This window comes from Vigna umbellata, chromosome 4 (genome assembly GCF_029865625.1).
Source record: "Vigna umbellata cultivar VRB3 chromosome 4, Vumbellata_1.0, whole genome shotgun sequence".
NCBI lineage: Eukaryota > Viridiplantae > Streptophyta > Magnoliopsida > Fabales > Fabaceae > Vigna > Vigna umbellata.
The window spans coordinates 36,546,016-36,565,658 of record NC_142168.1 but is presented as its reverse complement, the minus strand read 5'-3'; the positions used below and the strand labels follow the sequence as shown (position 1 = coordinate 36,565,658).

General features: G+C 31.0%; 1 protein-coding gene across 7 annotated transcripts in view; it reads right to left on the bottom strand.

The window, feature by feature from the left end:
* The window catches only part of LOC124848904 (inositol hexakisphosphate and diphosphoinositol-pentakisphosphate kinase VIP2-like), a 33,661-nt gene extending 19,218 nt beyond the window's left edge, over positions 1–14,443 (bottom strand). Inside the window, exons 1-13 of one of the 7 annotated variants that reach the window (XM_088111677.1) lie at positions 14,036–14,443; positions 13,785–13,844; positions 13,121–13,167; positions 12,368–12,451; positions 10,296–10,359; positions 9,642–9,795; positions 7,255–7,325; positions 6,685–6,789; positions 6,470–6,562; positions 4,746–4,820; positions 3,971–4,056; positions 2,063–2,284; positions 1,890–1,989 (exon numbers count right to left, since the gene is read on the bottom strand). In XM_088111677.1, coding sequence (XP_087967803.1) covers positions 1,890–1,989; positions 2,063–2,284; positions 3,971–4,056; positions 4,746–4,820; positions 6,470–6,562; positions 6,685–6,789; positions 7,255–7,325; positions 9,642–9,795; positions 10,296–10,359; positions 12,368–12,451; positions 13,121–13,167; positions 13,785–13,844; positions 14,036–14,110 — 1,236 coding nt within the window. In that variant the 5' untranslated portion in view covers positions 14,111–14,443. The other 6 variants (XM_088111674.1, XM_088111675.1, XM_088111676.1 and 3 more) reach the window with 6 other exon arrangements.
* Between the last annotated feature and the right edge of the window lie 5,200 nt (positions 14,444–19,643).

The following is a 19,643-nucleotide window of genomic DNA, read 5'->3' as shown; positions in this document are numbered from 1 at the left end:
CAACTACCAAAGATAAATCTAGTCTAGTGATAGTGAGATAAATAAATTTTCCGACCAATCTTCTATCTCTTTCAAGGATAGAGAAAAATTCCCCCTGTTCTACCACTAATTTTGGATTTGTATCGACAGAACAATCCCTTGGTTTACAATCAATCATTTTTGTCTCTTTTAAGATATTAAGAGCATATTTCCTTTGAGAGATTACAACTCCTTCCTTTGATTGATCTACTTCTATGTCTAAAAAATATTTATTTCCAAGATCCTTGGTCTTAAAATGATTATATAGGTGTTACTTTAACTAAGAGATTTTAGTAACATCATTCCCTATAATGACTATATCCTCAACATACACTATTAAGTAGACATTTTCCAAGGTAGATGTGACAATAGAAAACAAAATGGTTTACCGCACTACATTTCAGCCCAAAGGATTGAACAATGTGGCTGAACTTTCCAAAACAAGCACAAAGAGATTGTTTGAGACCATAAAGAGAGCAACTCAACTTACAAACCAAATCATACTGAAGCATTACCAGAAATATCAATAAAAGAATCACAATCAATTATCCATGAACTTTGACACTCAAATGTTTGAGAAATGCAAGCTTGTGACAAAATAGAATGAGTGAAAGGTTGCGCTTAGTCGTCAAATTTGAACCTAAGATATTCATTATATTCTTTAGGTTTAATCCTTTTCGACATCCCTATTTGTGTACGAATGTCTGAGATAGGTCCTCGTTTTCTAAAGTGTATCAAAATGGTCCTTAATTTTGAAAATTGATATCAATTGAGTCCTTCCCGTTAAGTTGGCTGGACGACGTTAAAAAAATTGATGAGTGGGATGCTGAGATGACGAACGAACGCTCGTCCACCAGCGAACGAACGCTCGTCCACCACCGAACGAACGGTCGTCCAGCGGTAAGAGGTCGACGAGCGTTCGTTCGGTGGTGGACGAGCGTTCGTTCGTCATCTCAGCATCCCACTCATCAATTTTTTTAACGCCGTCCAGCCAACTTAACGGAAAGGACTCAATTGATATCAATTTTCAAAATTAAGGACTATTTTGATACACTTTAGAAAACGAGGACCTATCTCAGACATTCGTACACAAATAGGGATGTCGAAAAGGATTAAACCTATTCTTTATTAGAGAACTTCGGCTCAGAAACTTCAGATTTGGAAATATTGGTTGTGTTAGGAAAGCCATGTAAAAAGCAACAATTTTCTTGGTAGGGACCGATTATAATATGTGCATTGAGAACGACCTCTATGGCTAGGACACCCTCCTCTAGTGCCAAGACCTCTTTTTGTACAAGTAACTATGGCAGAGGAGATAGTTCTTGAACACATGTTGAGCATGGCAGAGGCAGGGAGATGGTCTAGAAATGCAATAGGGAAACATAAGGTTTTGAAGAGAGAGAAACCTAGGGTTTCAAGTGAGAGATAGCAGACATTTTCATTAAGAAGCTTCCTCATTGTATATTCAAGATATTTGTGAAGTTGGGAATGATCAATATTCCAACTAGAGGGAGAGTGTTGTAAATACAAGATTATAAGGATAAAAATTTCCTCAATATCTCCATATTGATTAGGTGCAAAATATCTTTAGAATCATCTAATTCATTTCAAAGTATTCTTATCTCCATATTGATTACTACAAATAGAAATGATGAGAATATAATTGGTCTCAATCAGATAACTACTTGTTTGCCTACATAGTTAAAGTCTTAACAATAGTCATCGAAGGACCAAAAATAGTTAAAGTCTCCATATTGATTACTACAAATAGAAATGATGAGAATATAATTGGTCTCAATCAGATAACTACTTGTTTGCCTACATAGTTAAAGTCTTAACAATAGTCATCGAAGGACCAAAAATAGCATTACCTCAGATTTGGGTCGGCCACCATTGTATTTCAACATTAAGTTCAACAACTTTTCCTCAGTAACCTTTAGCTTCACTTTCTGTTTTGGAGTTCTATCACCACTACCGAAAGTGAATAGTATATAAGAAACCACACATTAAACTAATCAAATGAAAAAAAAAAAATAGTACATACTGACGAATAACAGCAATTACACATCGCAGTTCCTCAGATTGTCCAAAAGTGCCACTAATACCACTACCCTGACGAGTTAGTGGCTCACGAGTTAGTGGCTCAGAAGGTTGGGTTAGTTCATTTACTTTCCATGGTAAAGTTGGTGGAACCACTGAAGAAAGATGGGGAGCTTTTGCATCTAACAACATCTTCCGTAGCACACAGGCAGAATCATCATAATACCTTCAGTAGAAAAACAAAATAATATGATTTTGAAAAGCACAAAAATAGTTGAGAAACAATGTATACCATAAAAAGGTCTAGAGACAACGTGTAGAACAAAAAAAATATTAGAAGAAAGGTTAATTTGTCATACATCAAGCAAAATTTCTTGAATCAAGTAAAGGTTTTCATTTTCTTAGAAGTGTGACATCGTTTTTCTAGAGTTCCAAATTTGTAATTTCTGTAAGAGTACATAAATGACAAGGGAATTTGTTTCCCTTGAACTAGTTTTCATCACTTTGTAATGACTATGACACAAAAGGAAATTACGTAATAAAAATCATTATGGGTAATATATATTATGGGTAATATAAAGCATTTGACTTTGTGATAGTAATAAGCAAAGTATATAAGAGACAGAGAGACAAATTTAAAGGTTTTTTCACCTACATTCCTCTTCATACTCTCTTCTCTTGGATTATTTACCTTTGGTTTGACAATTTTTGCCTATTCAAGAGCTAGGGCATGCCATAAGCTTTAGTGATAGCTCAATAATGGTTTAAAATATGAAATGGAAACAGTTCTTTTGTCTTTCCTTAATTCATCGAGCACTTGATATACATTCTATAAATTGATCATATATACTCTTCATATGAAATTACTATTTGGTACATTTAGAAACTAGATTTTAATCTAATTCAACTTTACAAAACCAGCTTGTAAAGTGTGGGTTTTTCACTTATATAGTATAATTTGACTATACTTCTAGTTGACGTGGAATCTCCAACACTCCTTGTTAAGGAATGGACACATTGAGCTTGAGACTAGATATTTATGATCGGTCCAATAGTGGTTCAATAAAAGGTGGCATGATAAAACTAATTACCACTGCTAATATAGGTTTTTATACCATCAAGTCAACTTTAAATATAACTCAGCTTCACAAAATTAGGTAGTAAGGTTAAGTTTGTACCTACTTATATATTATAATTTAGTCATATCTCTAGTCAATATGAGATTTATAACACAAATTCTTAGCCAAAGACTATGCATTTTGAGCATGGGTATGAATATCTATGATAGGCCAAACAAACTTCACTAGGATAAACTTTGATCTTATTTCAGAAAATAGACTTTAAGCTTAGAAAATAGACTTTAAATATAATTCAACCTCATAAAACAAACTTGTAAAGTGAGGTTTGCACCAATATACTTTGACCACATTTCTAATTGATGTGAGATCTTCAACAATTACAAATTAGAATATAAAAAATGACGGATAATATCCAGTCAACCATTCAGCATGACAAGTGATTGGCTAAAACAAGATAAGAATTTTAATTTGCGACATTCTTTTCCAGAGATCAGTTACGTATGCATATTTATCCCAATGGAAACTATTAGAAATGTTGCTTCTAGCAAAAGGAACTTTATTGGATGGAATCAGAGTTCAACACCCTATTTGCATTGGTTACGATGATAGAAGTTCTCACTAATCACTCAGTGTAGCATTTATAACTTTTTGAAGTACTGTAATATCTATCCTTCCCAATATTTAATAAAGAAAGAAGGGAAAATCAGATATATATCAAATTGGGAAGAACTGATCCTATGATTTTCTGTTAATGTAAAGAAAGTGAAAAACTAATAGAGTATTTTAAACCGTTCTTCCATATCAAAACAAAAATATCTAATTACAAAATTTACTTGTACGAATTTTTAACAAAGCTCCATCCATTCACATCACAAACATACGAGCGTCCCTGACTTCTCAAGAGATCAAATCCACAAACCTGAAAGCAACATAAATTTAAAGGAGGGCATAAATATGATCAGAAAAATTATTTTCTTATACTCATGTAAATATTTCATTGAATCAATATTTTAAAGAGAATCACATTCATTAATTTAGAAACTCATAAAATACTGTGTAAACTTCATTGGCCCAGCCACATTTTACCTACATAACCGTTAGCTCACAGATTCACAACCCAAAACAAAGAAAGTCAGATAAAGTGAAGTAATAGAATTTAATTCACTTTAGGATTTCCTTAGAAAATTAAAATTAGAGATGCGCTCTTTTGGATTAAATCCACTGAAATAATAAGATTCATTTTCTAAAACACTAGATTGATTCGTTGATAGGACTTATCAAGATGGTTAAACTATCAGCAAAATAATTTAGAACATATTTTCTAAGCTAAATATCAAAATTCACAGAGGCAAAAAAGCTATAAAATAAAAGAACAAGCAGCTAAAATGGAAAGAGAAATAGAAACATCGCGATTGACATGATTCAATAGCAGTTTTAAAAATACAATCCAACACAACATTAAGATTAATGATTAGAACAGAAATTGTACACAAAATAAATCCAACTATACAACCAAGGAGCCGTACACACTGTTTTAAAAGATAATACTCACTAAAAAAATACAATATATTTTATTAACGTATAGTTACCACATTAAATACCACATACCGCTTGACTGAATGCAATGCAAACGTCTCTTGCCATTTCCTTCTCAGCAGGAGATAGTAACACTGGATACCTGACCTGCCAAATGAGAAGGCAAACTGCTTCAACATGTTAAAATATTGTTTCAAGCAAGCAATTCTGACTTGCTTTGTAATGGGACATGTTTGTTCCTTCTATTCATACACTCAAAAATTAAGACAACAATGAGATGTTTGCACGATTAGGGACCAAACACTTTTTAACAATTACCAGCAAAAAAGAATAACCAATTTAGGCAACCAGAAAGACTCAAATGACAAAAAGGTATTTAGTCCAGAGACAATCCTAGTCCTTTATATGTATGTACTCTTCGTTATGACTGACTATCCCCATTATATTGCTCTCTTAATTTCTCTACGTATTTTGTGTGTGTACCTAAGTGTATAGGCTTAAAGGCTAGTGGCACTTGGGAGCTAGTTCTTTTACCTGCTGTGAAGATTATTGTTGGTTGTCAATGGGCTTATATTGCAAACAATGGACCAAATGGCTATATTGAACCAGATAGGAAAGTTTTTCTTCATTGACGTTTCTTCGTTCTCTAATTTTTTTTTTTTTTGTAACGAGGATCTCTTGGCCGCCTAATTCTTTGTAATAATCTTTTCTTTTCTGAATGATTTATTTCTTTTATACAAATAATAATTAGGAAAAAAAAAGGCTAACCACAACTAGGGCAAAATAATTTACATTGTCATCCAATCACAAACAATCATGTATGGTAACTTTTTTTTTTACTTTCACAATGATTTTAAATGATGATTTGTGATTGGATGACGGTATAATACATTTTCAGATTATCCGTATATTATCATGTAATAAAAAGAATATTGTATACTTTTTACGCACTATTATTAAAGTTTTACCATGTTAATCAGAATCATGAAAGTACGACTTTTTAAATAGTCATTGCAAAAGTTAGCAAATACCATACACTACGACATGTGATCAGATAAAAATGTAAAAGAACCTTTACAACTTAGTGCATGGACTATTTACTCACAATATGTTTCTGGTCTGAATTTGGTGTAAAAGTTTTTGTCCCTATATTTAAATTGATGTATTTAGTCCTTGTAATTTGAAAAAAGCCGGTTTTGGTCGCTCTGTCCAAATATTATCAAAGATTTCTTTTATATGAATAACATTGGACAAACTAATTTGATTTTGCTTTCTTATCATCAATTACCAAGCCACATGATTGTTTTCCTTCTAAAGTATTCAGTTAGACAATATTTAGGTAAAAGACATTTGGAGGAATTAAAACAATTTTTGCTCTAATTACAAGGACTAAAAAGATCAATTTTAATATAAGGCTTTCTATTGGTAATTAATAATCATAAACAGAAATACCAAGCACCGTTTCACTGATTGAATGTATGAAAAGAAGAATATTTAAAGCACTATGTTTGGCCCAACCAAAAGGATCTGTGTCCTTCAATTAACTAAAATGTAACCCAAAAAGATGAAAAAAGAAACTCATACAGAAATATATATTGTTTTAAAGCTGCATAACTGGAAACCTAGAGATTGACAGAAAACAACATGATGAAACCTAAGTAGGAAAAAGCTTTTCCTAGGAATGGACTAATAACTAAGAAGGACCATCTTGTAATGCTAAATGGATAGGCAACGAAGACCAAATTTATACGAGAACAGAGAAAGAATATCTGAGAAAAGCGATGAATTCTACTTACTTCCTTCCCATCAGGATTTCTCATAACAACACCATCAACAACAGGTGACTTCCTTGCCTCAGCATGAGCATATTCAGGACCTACTGTGTACACCTACAGTCATTTATCAAAATTTTAAGAGACCATTCTAATATGCAAAAAGATATGGAGAAACATTTGAACTACATTTAAGAGAAAAGGAATAGAAAGCAACATAAATCTCAAAACTGCCAAACCTTAACATCTGTTCCTCCAGTTGGCATAAACTCCTCATAAATGTAGGATCCTTCACGCCTTACTCTTCTCACGTCTGGGTGAAACTCACTTGACCTATTTCCAACCTAAGATAATGTTATACCCAAAACAGAGACCAAGTTGATTAACTATAACTCATAAAAGAGATAAAGGAAGCACTATAAATTATGCAAAGAGCATGTTACTGAAAAACAAGCGATGTTAAAGCTCAAGTTGTAAGAAGGCATAGTATACATTTATATTTACAACTACTTATATATGCTTTCGAAAGATTGTATTGCAATATAATTACTGGAGATAGCATACAGGCATCCAACCAATGTAATCCTCCCATTTAAAAATATGACAGAATAGGATGATGATTATTACACAGATGAGAACTAATAAAACCTCATCACTGGGTTAGTTATTTCGACAGAAAAACAAACCAAAAAAGTAATCAGTTTGAACCAGTCTATTAGAAAAAGAATGTCTTCTACAGATCATATCATGTTAATAGTAGAATATTACACACATGACCCACCTACCTAGGGAGAGTGCCTAAAGCTCACCTTCCTAAACAATTCCTTCATACCTCCACCAGCTGAACTGGGATAATATATCATTATACTGTGGTTATCAGCTTCAAAAAGCACAGAAATGACAGTTATTAAAAAAATTGAGAAATATATTTCCAATCATGATTGAACAATTAACGCATTTTGGGGTTATAACTTCCATTCATTTAGTATCAGATACAACAAGAAAATCATGCTAGAGGACTTGCAATGGAAAAACACACAAAATTGAAAGTACAATAAGTAAACACTAACATAATATCAAGGTACGCAAGAGATAAAACATGATGCAAATGGTTTTCACATGCCCTTCATCAAATTATCTAAGATTCTCATTACATCACCTTGTGTCCCTAAGTCATGACAGATAAGGAATATGAAATTTTCATTTTACCAACAAAAAGTGTTTATTGTTGAAGCTAAGGAAAAAATGATACACAGAATTCTAAATAAATTATAGAAAGCATCTGTTTATAGTTGAGATTCTAGCACAAACACAGGTTTCCCCAAAACAAGGAGTTTCTTCCTTCAAAACACCAAAAACAACAATCAGTATTGCCCAGAATGCAATCCATCATGATCGGACAAAACATATTAATATCAATAGACATTTTTTTCTAAAAAAAAAGTAAACAATTAAATTTTTCAATTGTCCTACATTCAAACAAGACAGTAGGTTGTTGATATTCTCACAAAAGCACTTCTTAGGAATCACTGAAGAAATCAGCTTCGAGTAAGACCCTGTAATATATATATATATATATATATATATGGAGCTAATCCTATTGGACTTATATAGGAATAGTAGTGATATTTTAAGATATTTTGTATGTGGTCTAATTATTATTAGTAATAAAAAGGATCAGGTTTTCACTTTTATTAAAAGCAGAAATTACTGATTATAGAGGATTTCTGCCAGAGACACAGCTGGAAATTCAGCTACATTCTGTTAAATAGGACAATAATTCAACTTATTTTTCTAATGAGAATTAACACCATTATTGTACAAAGTTAAAATATAGTACGTAACCCACAAAAAACGCTAGCGAACTATGTAAGGCAAATAAATGAATCATGGGCAAGTCTAGTGTGCGAGATATAATGTATAACATTCCTGCAAGTGCATGTAATATAAAGACTGACAGTCTGGCTCATTATTTAATAAATTCAAAGTGTCATGAATGCAATGTAACAAATTGCATCACAAGTTAAAACATTTTCCATGAGTCTTATAAGTCCAGCACATATCTCTGAAGAGTAAAAGCTGCATAGGGCTCATGTGATGTGCAAGTTTGGTATATCATTAATGCACTAGGGTTTACTTATAAATATTATTATCAAGCAGAAAAATAGATAAACTAACTTATTTTCGGTAAGTATTCATTTACCTATTACGTATTTTATTATTCCTTCCAAATAGTCAATGACCACATGTAGTTGAGTTCCATCATTTCAAGAAATGACATAAAGATATAATAACCTGTTATAGAAGTTACTACTCGTGATTTGAACATACCAACTTCAGAATTAAACAGTAAAATAATTTTAGAGGGCTTGATTGACCCCTCTCATGATCTTCTATTTATAAGAATAAATTGATACAAAAGTACATAATAAATAGGGTAACCCTAGACACAATATAATCATGATAAATAATCCTAGACACAATATAATCATGATAAATAGGGTAACCCTTGACACAATATAATCATAATAAATAGGGTAACCCTTAACACAATATAATGATGATAAAATAGGATAAATATCCTAACACTAAAAAACGCAAAAGATGTATTTACATCACACAACTTGTAAGCCATAGTGTGAGTGAATGCTATTCCCTATTGTTTCCGCCTGAAATTTTGAATATCACATTCAAAACATGTTATTGATTTTCATCTATATTAATTTCGATTCAATGCTGTAAGAATTTTTAAATTATATTTATTTTAGTAAGATTAACTTTTATTGATTGCGATTCCTGCAGTTGAAAATTCGATTGCAGACTCCACATATCATGAGTTAACACTTGGGCTGTCTAATAAAAAAAATAGGACAAAAATAACACGACTGAAAATCTTTGTTTTGACAAAACAATCCAATGTAAATTACTTATATCAATGACTACTTGGTAAAAGATAAAGGAACAAAAAGAAAACCCCCGAAAATCATTATCATGATAAAAGAAGTCAATGTACATTACATATAACAATGATTGGCAGAAAAAAAAATGGAACAAAATGAACATCCCAACCCACGATAAAACAAGCCAATAGAATGCACATATCATTCATTAGTTACTTTGTATCCAAAAAGAAAAATACTAATGAAATAGACGGAAGCAAAGTAAAGAGTATCACCCACACAAGAAACGAGCTTACCATCAACAGGCTTCTCTACAAATGGCTTAAAAAACCGCATGCCATGAACCTCAACAAAATCTTCTTCCTCAATAAAGTAATCCAGTTGTTGATACGGGACTTCCCTAATTACAAGGGCATATCTTGGAACGGGTATTCCAAACATTTCAAGACGCTTGAAGCCCAAAATTGAACATTTATAAAAATAAATTATATATATCATCAAAGAAATAGCATAGCATATTTTACTGTAATTAGACATAAATTCATAACTAACACTAAATAGAAATATGATCTTCACTAAAAGTTTGTCCCGGGAAAGAGCAGAGGACAAGCCAATATAACTTTAATGAGTGAATTTTTTCTTTTTTCCTTTCTTAGCAACACGCGAACTAACACAAACTCAAAGTTCAGTTATTCACTTCCTTGGGTTGGCTTCATGCTAAAAATGTACATATAAATATCAGCTGTTAAATAAACAATGAGAAAAAGTTAAGGCCTTAAGTCGAAACCCAAGCCAATACAGCATGCGGAGCAGAGTTATCAGCAGTTAAAGCCAGATAGCACATTTGCAAGGCATTCAAAGCCAAAAGAACAAAGCTTCATCATACGTGAAAACTACAAAGAGTTTAGATTAAAACCTAAAAAAGAGGGAGATTGACTCAATCCATGTACCTCGTATACTTTCCTTCGGTCATGAAGAAGGTGCTGGGGCTCCAGTTCATTTACCACAAAAGGCCTGCATCACAGTGCATGAGTAGTTTATGGACCAGTACACCTTCTCATCCAAACATTCAAAGTAAAAGTGTAACAAACAGTAGATAATCATTGTTAGAGAAGATAATCTTCCGCTTGTTTAGTCCTTTTGTCGGCAGTTAAATTAAGTTTAAACTTGGATAAAACTGACACTATGATAAGAACCTTGTAAGAACCACACAGAAATGCAGTAGGAAGAGTCCAAAACCTATAAAAATCCTACACCAGAATCCCAACTCCCAATGTAAAACTGGAGTCCCATACCTTTCATTTGGATCCTAAAACCCCACATAGCCTTAGAACTCACCGGCTGGTTGTGCACTAGCCCTCTGACTAGTCCCAATCGAATGCTACAATGCCAATATTAATTATGGCTAAGGGAGATGGTGAAGAACACTAATACAGTTCTTGTAATTGGAGAGTTCAAAATCTAACAATCCCACACTTCCTATGTACGACTTAAGCCTCATACTCCGTAACTCAACCCTGACACTCTATCTGAATGCTGTTAGCAGTTGCCGGTCAACTGTAGTTGTTCTTAGTTCATATTTTTCAGAGATAAGGTTTTAATAACAGAATACTAGTTCAGATCTCTCTCCGTATTTTCTCTAGCTTTCTCACTCTTTTCTCATTTTCTTGGAATGACTCCATTTATCAATTTTAAGAAACTATGATATGAGTGCATATGTTATACAACTGAAAAACAGAAAACAAAGCAACAGGCAATATATGCTGTAAATTTGAGCATTAGCCCACTAATTCTACAGTAACACTAATTAAACAAGAATGATTTAGTGTGGTTAATTGAGATCTCTACCATATCCTTCTCCAGGAAAGAAAACGATTTCAGGATGATAGATTCAATATTGCAGGAACCTCCACTAGGAAAAAGGAGGTGAAAGTCAAACCATTTGTGGGTCAATAATACCCTGTGAAGATTTCAAAATCTTCCTAGAAATTAGAGGCTAATTCCAGTTACGATCAGTTTCAATAAGATTAAGAAGCAACCTAAAAGTTGCAACAGAATATTCTTCTTGAGTATATCTCAGGATATTCTATAGCCTGACATTTGTATTTCAGCATAGTTAGTTACAGCTGCCATTGTCAGACTGTAATAACAAACTCAGTCTCACTTAGTAGAGTTGTTACCTGGTGACTCGTCATCTTTATACTTTCATCATTCTATCAATACTCTTCCTAACACAATACAATTTATTGAAAACTACAAAATCAAGAGAAATTCACTGAATAAGAAGAGGGACCTACCAAAATTTTTAAGTTTCAATAAATTGCAATCAATAATAGTGTGTTACTGGCATTTATCTAATTACAAGATATTCTTTCTGATTTCTCTCTCTATCTAATAAAAGTTTATACACAAGAATGACTAGTTTCTCACAATTGTACACTTCACGTGTCTTAATCTGCATGCAAATTCATGAATACATTTTACACTCATACCAAACTTAGCGGAGAATTTCCTGTCAGTGATGACGCCTAATTCTCAACCCAACATTTGAAAAGAGTAGCACAAAGACCTTACACTTCCACTAGACTAAAAAACCTCTTACAGGCTACAGAATAGTGCAACATTAGCATCATAAACAGGGTTCCATGCACGTAACAGCAATATATCCCCTCCCAATTTCAGCGTCAGAAAAAGAAATTTACCTTGAAATATCAGCGAGCAAAGAACCATAAAAATTCTCATATCAAAATTCATGTACACTAAATACACCAGAAAAAAAAGGTTTCTTTTTTGAGAAGATGATTGTCGATAAGCTAGCATATATCTATTGTCATATTATATTTATACAAGAATTTGACCATCACGGATGTAGCTGTTCATGGGCTTATATGTAATTCAAGAACATTTTAGTGCTTAATAACCCAACTTTTAACGCTCTTACACTATCTTATACAGGCTGGTGAGTAACAAGACATACATTTAATATTCAAATCAAATGAAGTTGGTAAATAAACAAGCTTACTTCCTTAAAGCAGCATACGCCTCTGCCTTTTGAAGGGGATATCCCGAGGAATAGAAAGCAATCAAGCAATCACATATTGGCCAGCTGAAATAACACAATATTTAAACATTACTGGAACGACATAGCCTCAAACATCCACAAGGTCAACAAAAATAAAACAGTTCAGCTGTAACTTAAATGTGGCAAGTACAAATACAATTAATGATGTCACGTCATCGTGGAACTTTTAAGCAGTTCATATAGATGCGTGCTGTAAAGAAAGTTGGCACTGTTGTTAATAGTTCCTTCCAAAATCAACAAAGTTTAAACACTTCAGCAATCTCAAACTCCAGTAAAAATAAATGTTATAGCAAACACAAACAGTAGCAAAATAACTTAAAAGAATGTTATCACGAACATACAATAAGATATTATAAATGTTTAACTGATACATGTGAATAAAACTTTCCACGTCCTAAAAAATTCCATCATTTTCCCATGGTGAAAACTAAAACTTAGGGAATGTTTAGTTTATTTTCATTTGTATTTTTCGTTGATAACCTTATAATTACACAAGTTTCACCTTGCTTGCATTCCCAATTTCTGTCTGCCCAACTGTTACATTCCTATTCCCTAAGTTGGATGCATTATAATAAAAGAGAGTCGACTGAATACACATGTGAAACTTTTTTTTCTCAAACAGGACCACAAAATATTGCTGTCCAAATTTATAGTTCAAACTAGGTTCCAGCCATACGAATAAGACTATCATACCTCTCTATTGGTTCTTCAAGGATCACCTTGTCCCCAAAATGTATGACCTACAAATAATACAAAATATCAAATAAGAATAGAAATAAACAGAAAAAACATTGCAAAAAAATGGAAAACAGAATTACCAACTCAGCCGTTTCTTTCGAACAAAATAATATATAATAGAAACAGGATAAATAGTGTATGGAGTATGTACTGAGCTTTGAGAGTATTCTATCGTGTAATCACAGAATATCAAGTTCCGATAAGTTTGTTGACTTTTACTATAATTTGGTTAAAAGTTAAGATTTATATATCATAATATAACATATTTTATACTAAGAATGCATTAAGAGTCAACTCATAAAAATACATTATAACCTATGAGTAAGCAGTATATGTGCTGACAATGAATCATCACGCATCTCACGTGATAGATGATTTGAGAATTCTTATAATTATAGTAAAAGTGGCGTAAATACCAACTGCAATTTTGTATATGTTGAAAATGTGAAAGGAAAATAAACTATTACAATATAATCGATTCGTATTATTCACTCATATGGTTTACATTAGCATTAAAAAAGAAATCGAATAATCCAAACTCTGTTATTTCTAGTTTATTCAACAACAATCCACCACATCTGATACAAAAAATCAGAACACTGCAAACTCGTTCACCTACCTCGAATTCACCAAACGCTTGTAGCCTATCAAAAATTTGTCCCATAGGCGCGGAGAAGACCTGCAAAATCCAATCCAGCAATGAGGACAGAAAAACAGAGGCAGGGAATCGCGCGCATTCTTCGAAGTTCAAACTCGCTTCGAAATCCGAAATAAGCCGCCGTAGTACCAAATCATCAAAACGCAAAACAAAAGACGAAATAGAAGACGAAGAAACTAGATTGATTGATTAAGTTTAATGAAAGAGAGAACCTCTGAGTGACATTTCACCTTCTTTTCCATCACGCAGACACCGATCTTAACCTTGTCCGCGAGCGCCACCGCCATCTCTGCGATCGATTCACCCTCGCTGGCGTCTTCGAACCCAATGGCAATAAATTATCAACGAAACGGTGTCGTCGTAACGGAATCCCTGCGCATTCCGCGAGAGAAAATGCGTGAACGTGATCACCGAGAAAAATGGCGGAAACTGTTTGAGTGTTGCGTCTCGGTAAATATATGAATAACGACTGAATGAAAATTTGTTCCAACAAAGACAAACTGAGTCTGAAAGGAAGCACAAATAAAAAGAAAAACAGAGAAACAAAAAATAAACGTTTAAAAAGAAAGAATGTTGTGAGCACTGTATAACAGTCACCACCGTACGTTGGTTTAACTGTGGCGAATCAAATTCCTTAAGACAAGGAATGTTTCATGAAGGCTGATTAAAAAAATTAGTAAATTATATACTTTCTAATACATATTTATTTATTTTATATTGTTTTATTTTAAATAGGATATGTTATTTTAAATATTTAAAGTTTTGGTGATATGGATTTAAGATTATCATATAAATAGAGAATAAATAGTTTATAAGAGAAAAAGAAGTTGGAAAATTCCATATAAAAGTTTTAAAGACATAAAATACTATTTATATTTAGAAGAAAAATAATGAATGTAGTTAAAAACATTGAAGAATTTTTGGTGAAAAGTTAAAAATGTTGTTGGTTTGTAATGGGAATGTGCATTTTGGGATGCTGGAATATGCAATGGAAAAGAGGGGGCTAAACCTTTAGCAGGAAATAGACTTGAAGAAAGACGGGTAGAAAAAGGTGAATAAAACAAGTTGTTGAATTGGATTTTGGGATTTTCTGATTCCAAAGCATCAAAGTGAACCCAACTGTTACGTTTTCCTTAAAGCTGCTTTCTTAGTCACTATCATGGACTCAAACTTTTTGCAACAATTCTTTTTTATTTGGTTAAGTTGGGGTAAATCATGGTTGTGTATTATTGACTATTTTTTAGATAGAAATTTATTTAAAACACTATTCGTAACATATAAATCAAACCTTTTATTGACTGCATATTAGTCTATCATTGACTGGAGTAAACGTTTCTAGAATAACATTGGAAAGTCTTTTTTGCTTTTAAGTTATTGCAAATTGGATGACTCTCACTAAACTGATTGATTATGCTTTCATTAGACATGCAAATTGAACATAATTATAGGTAAAATATATTTATTAACTTTTGAAACTTGTAGGTTATGTTTAAAATTTATGAATATAGAAATAAAGTAAAGAGACGAATGATTATATTATGAATTTAAAATTTTACTTTAATAACCTATTAAAACATATAAATGGCTTGAGTTTCAAAGTATTTTAACAAATATCACTTTGAAGTTGAAAAATGAGAAATAATACTAACTTTATAACGGAAACCAACATTGAAGATCATGAAGAAAAAGGATATTAATTGTGATTCTCCATCCCACGCTTGAATTAATCAATATCAGAGAGATTGCATGACACTTATATAATTTACATTGAATATTACATTGTTTAATATTTTTTAAATTTATAGAAATATATGTAGTTTTTTCAGATTAAAACTATATAAAAAAATATCCAAATAAACCTTTCTCAACATTATTGACCCAACTAGCTTTATATTTTGTAGTAGTTTAAATTAAAATAAGATCATATGCTTTTTTATTACTTTTATCTGTTATTTAAGCTTTTGATGCACTTTCTTTATCTCATCCAGACACTTTTTGTTTGTTAACATACAACAGGAAAAGATTCCTTTTTTTATCCTCCTTTTGTTACTGTAATATTAGTTCGTCAATTAATAATTAAGAACGCAACTTTTATCCATGATAAAGCATTGCTGAATTTTCAAATCCAATATTGTCTACACTTCCTGGTGATAAATTTGAGGATGAGAATAGTATATAAAATATTCTGAATTTGAATTGTTTTTAATTTAAATTGGTTTAATTTTAAATATTTTGTTTGTGTTTTGCTTATAGAATTTTTATTTAATTAATTATTTCAACTATTGTTAAATATAAAATGTATTCTAATATTTAATGAAATAAAAGCATTAGTTGACAAATCTTTTTCAAAATTATTAGTTTAGGTTATTATTAGTCAAGAGACGATAACCAGTTCCTATAGTGAAATTGTGAGGACTAAGAGAATGTTCTGAATTTGAATTGTTTTTAATTTAAATTGGTTTAATTTTAAATATTTTGCTTGTGTTTTGCTTATAATTTTTTTTATTTAATAAATTATTTTAATTATTATTAAATATAAATTTATTCTAATATTTAATAAATCAAAAGCATTAGTTGAAGAATTATTTTCAAACTTTCTTATTAGTCTAGAGATGATAACCATTTCTTTTAGTAAAAATGTGAGTATTTAAAAAAAATGATATTTTAGAATTAATAGTGGTTTAAAAATAGTAAGATTTGGTTGGTTTAATATTAAAAGGATTTATATAAGTAAGAAGTTTTATAAAATAGTTTAATTATTTTAAAATACATTATTTCTCTAAAAGTCACTTTTCTAAGGTTATTTGATTTCTCTGTATGAGTTCTTACCTTCTATTCATCTCATTGAAGATTCAAGATCGTAGAAGTGATCATCGTGGAGAGCTCTTCAATTTAGACCAATAAATTTCTTCAATCGAGTAAGTCATTGTTTTTTCCCATTTCGTATGACTAATTTGTTTTTGTTGCATGTGGATTTTTCTTGCTTACATGTGCTACTTGAATCATCAATATGTCTAGCATATAAGTGATCCTTATGATAGGTTCTGATCATTCTGATCATTCTTGTGATGTCCCTATGTGTAGATAAAGCATATGTGAAATGGAAGGAGTTTTAGACAATTAAAGTTGTTAATGTTTCACATGTGAGAAAAAGTAATTATACTTGTTTTACGCTAAACTAATTGGTTAGTTATATATATATATATATATATATATATATATATATATATATATATATATATGTATGTATGTATGTATTGAATTGTGATTTAATTTGATCTGGACTTGATTTAATATGTTTGGTATGTGTGTTATTCGTATGTATTGTGATATTTTGAAAAATTACTAAGTGAGGATTAACTCAAAAGGAGACAAATTTCTTAATCAAAACTCAAATAAGAAGTTCTGGATACTGATACATTGTTGGGTGTTGTTATAGCGCCGTCAAGCACCACTAAGACAATGTCCATTGACTTGGAGGCATTGGGCACCATTTTTAAACTGTTGGATGCACTCAAATAAGTGGTTTTCAAGGGTTTGTAGTGTCAGGCGCCACTTTTCTAGTGTCAAACACCCTCCTGTTTTCTGGTCTGCATCATCTTGGGAAAAATAGGATTCTTGCTTCATTAACCGTCAAATCGAGGTGAAATTTTGATAACAGGTACTAGCCACATGAATTGTTATTTTGACCAGTGGGATATTTGATTTGATATTTGTAGTTAAAAAATTTTGTCTCTTATGTTTAACTTATTTTAGGTTTCTATTTCATGAAAAGCATTCTTATTTGTGGTTTTGGTTTGATCTTGGAGTAAAAGAAAATATATGGTTTGTTGATGTATATGTGTATAAATGTTTGTGTACTGATTCTTTGAGTATTTGAAATTTGTTAAGTTATGATTTATGCATATGAATGAAATTTTGTACGAGATAGTGCTTAATAAGGATGAAGTAAAGTTGTGAATTGTATGATTATTTAGGGTTTTAGCTTCTGAGGAAGAATTTCAAATCCTTATTAATTTAGTGTTATGCATTGGTTAGGGGGTGTTGGTCATAAATCATCTTATACTTTATAAGCTTACAAACTCACATAGAGTGTCGTAGTCTTGGTGGTGAAAGCTAAATGGGGTTCTTATGGTGGGACTAAGGATGAGACCCTCGCCTTGTGATGCCATAAGTTAACTTAACCTGTACAACGAAATTTTATTGGTTTGTTAAGCTAGGTGGAGTCAAAGCTTTTACTACAATGCATAAGAGGTTTTATGACAAGTGCAAAGCTTCTAATGTTTGAGTCAATGCATAAATTCGAATAATTGAGTCTAGCTTTATGTTTGTATTGTTTTGAGATTGCCTTGCAATTTTGGAATGATGAACTGCTAACTTGGGTGTGATATCTTACTATGTAGACATTTTATTATGAAGTTAAATTATGCATGTTTAAAGTTATCATTAACTTACCCTCACTTTGATTGTACCATTTATTGTTTGTATATTTCTTATTTTGCGATGATCACCATTTATTGGTGTAAGCAGAAGATGATGCAAGAATGGATAAATTGTAACATGTAATAGAACCCACAGTCTAGAATAACAAATATTCTTTTTGTTCATGTTTGGTTGCTTCTTTTGGAGATGATTGTACTTATATTATATGCTAACTATTTTGAATGATTAAATATGTAATGTCTCAGTGATTTTATTAAATTGAAGAGAGACGTCTTAGTGGTTTTATTAAATTAAAATGAGACGTTAAAAAATAAGTTTAAATGTTTAAATCTTATCTTTACCTCTTATATGACAAAATAAGTTAGCAAAATATAAATCTTACAATTGATTAAATGGGTCAAATTTTAGAGATACATTCCATTTAAAGATTTAAACCACAATTTTACTCAAATTACTCAACAGAACACAATTATTTCATAAATAACTAACTTCACTTATTTGTTTAGGAATAACACTAAAGTCTATCAATTTTAAATACCCTTAAACACTTATATGAATATAATCTACACAAAGAATATGCATATCAATAATTCAATCCCGCCTTAAGGATCCTAATTGGAAAAAGGTTCCTTAGAAACCCTAAATCTTCACATGCAAAAGTAAATTGTCCCACATGCATACAAAACTCCAAAGTGATTAATAAAAGGAGTAAAAGGAAAAATTACTTTGTTCAACAATTAAACCTGGTGAAATTGTAGTTTTTATCGAGACTGTACTCTTCAATCTTTAAACAAATAAACAATGTGAGAGAGTTTAAATAGAAAGTAGTTAACTCTAAAAAATTAGTTTATATAATAAAATTCGTTTATAACAACTATTTATACTAAAATATTTTATTATTAAATTAATTGAGTATCACTATTTTAAAATCACTGTGAATTCTAAAATATCATTTTTTATATTCTAAAAAAAATAACAAGGAAGTTATCTTTTTATCCATGTTTATTTTTTTGATTTCAATTATTATTTTTTAATCATTTGATATTTTTAATTTTTTTCTTTTTTCTTTTTCTATTACATTGCTTTTAACCATGATTTATATTTAAAATATTTATATCAAACTCCAAAACGTTAATTATGTATAAAAAAAATTTTGTTAATCAATTTTATCCGTGCATTTCTAAAAATTATTTTAACAAGTTGATTTTCAAAATAAATAAATAATTAATTCGTTGCACATAGATACATTTTAATCATCATTAAGAAATTTTCTCTAACGCATTTTCAACATTTTTATTATTAAAAAAAACTTATATTTGAAGTATTAATTTTTTTTATACTATTTTTTTCACTCTTAATTTTATCATTTTATAATTT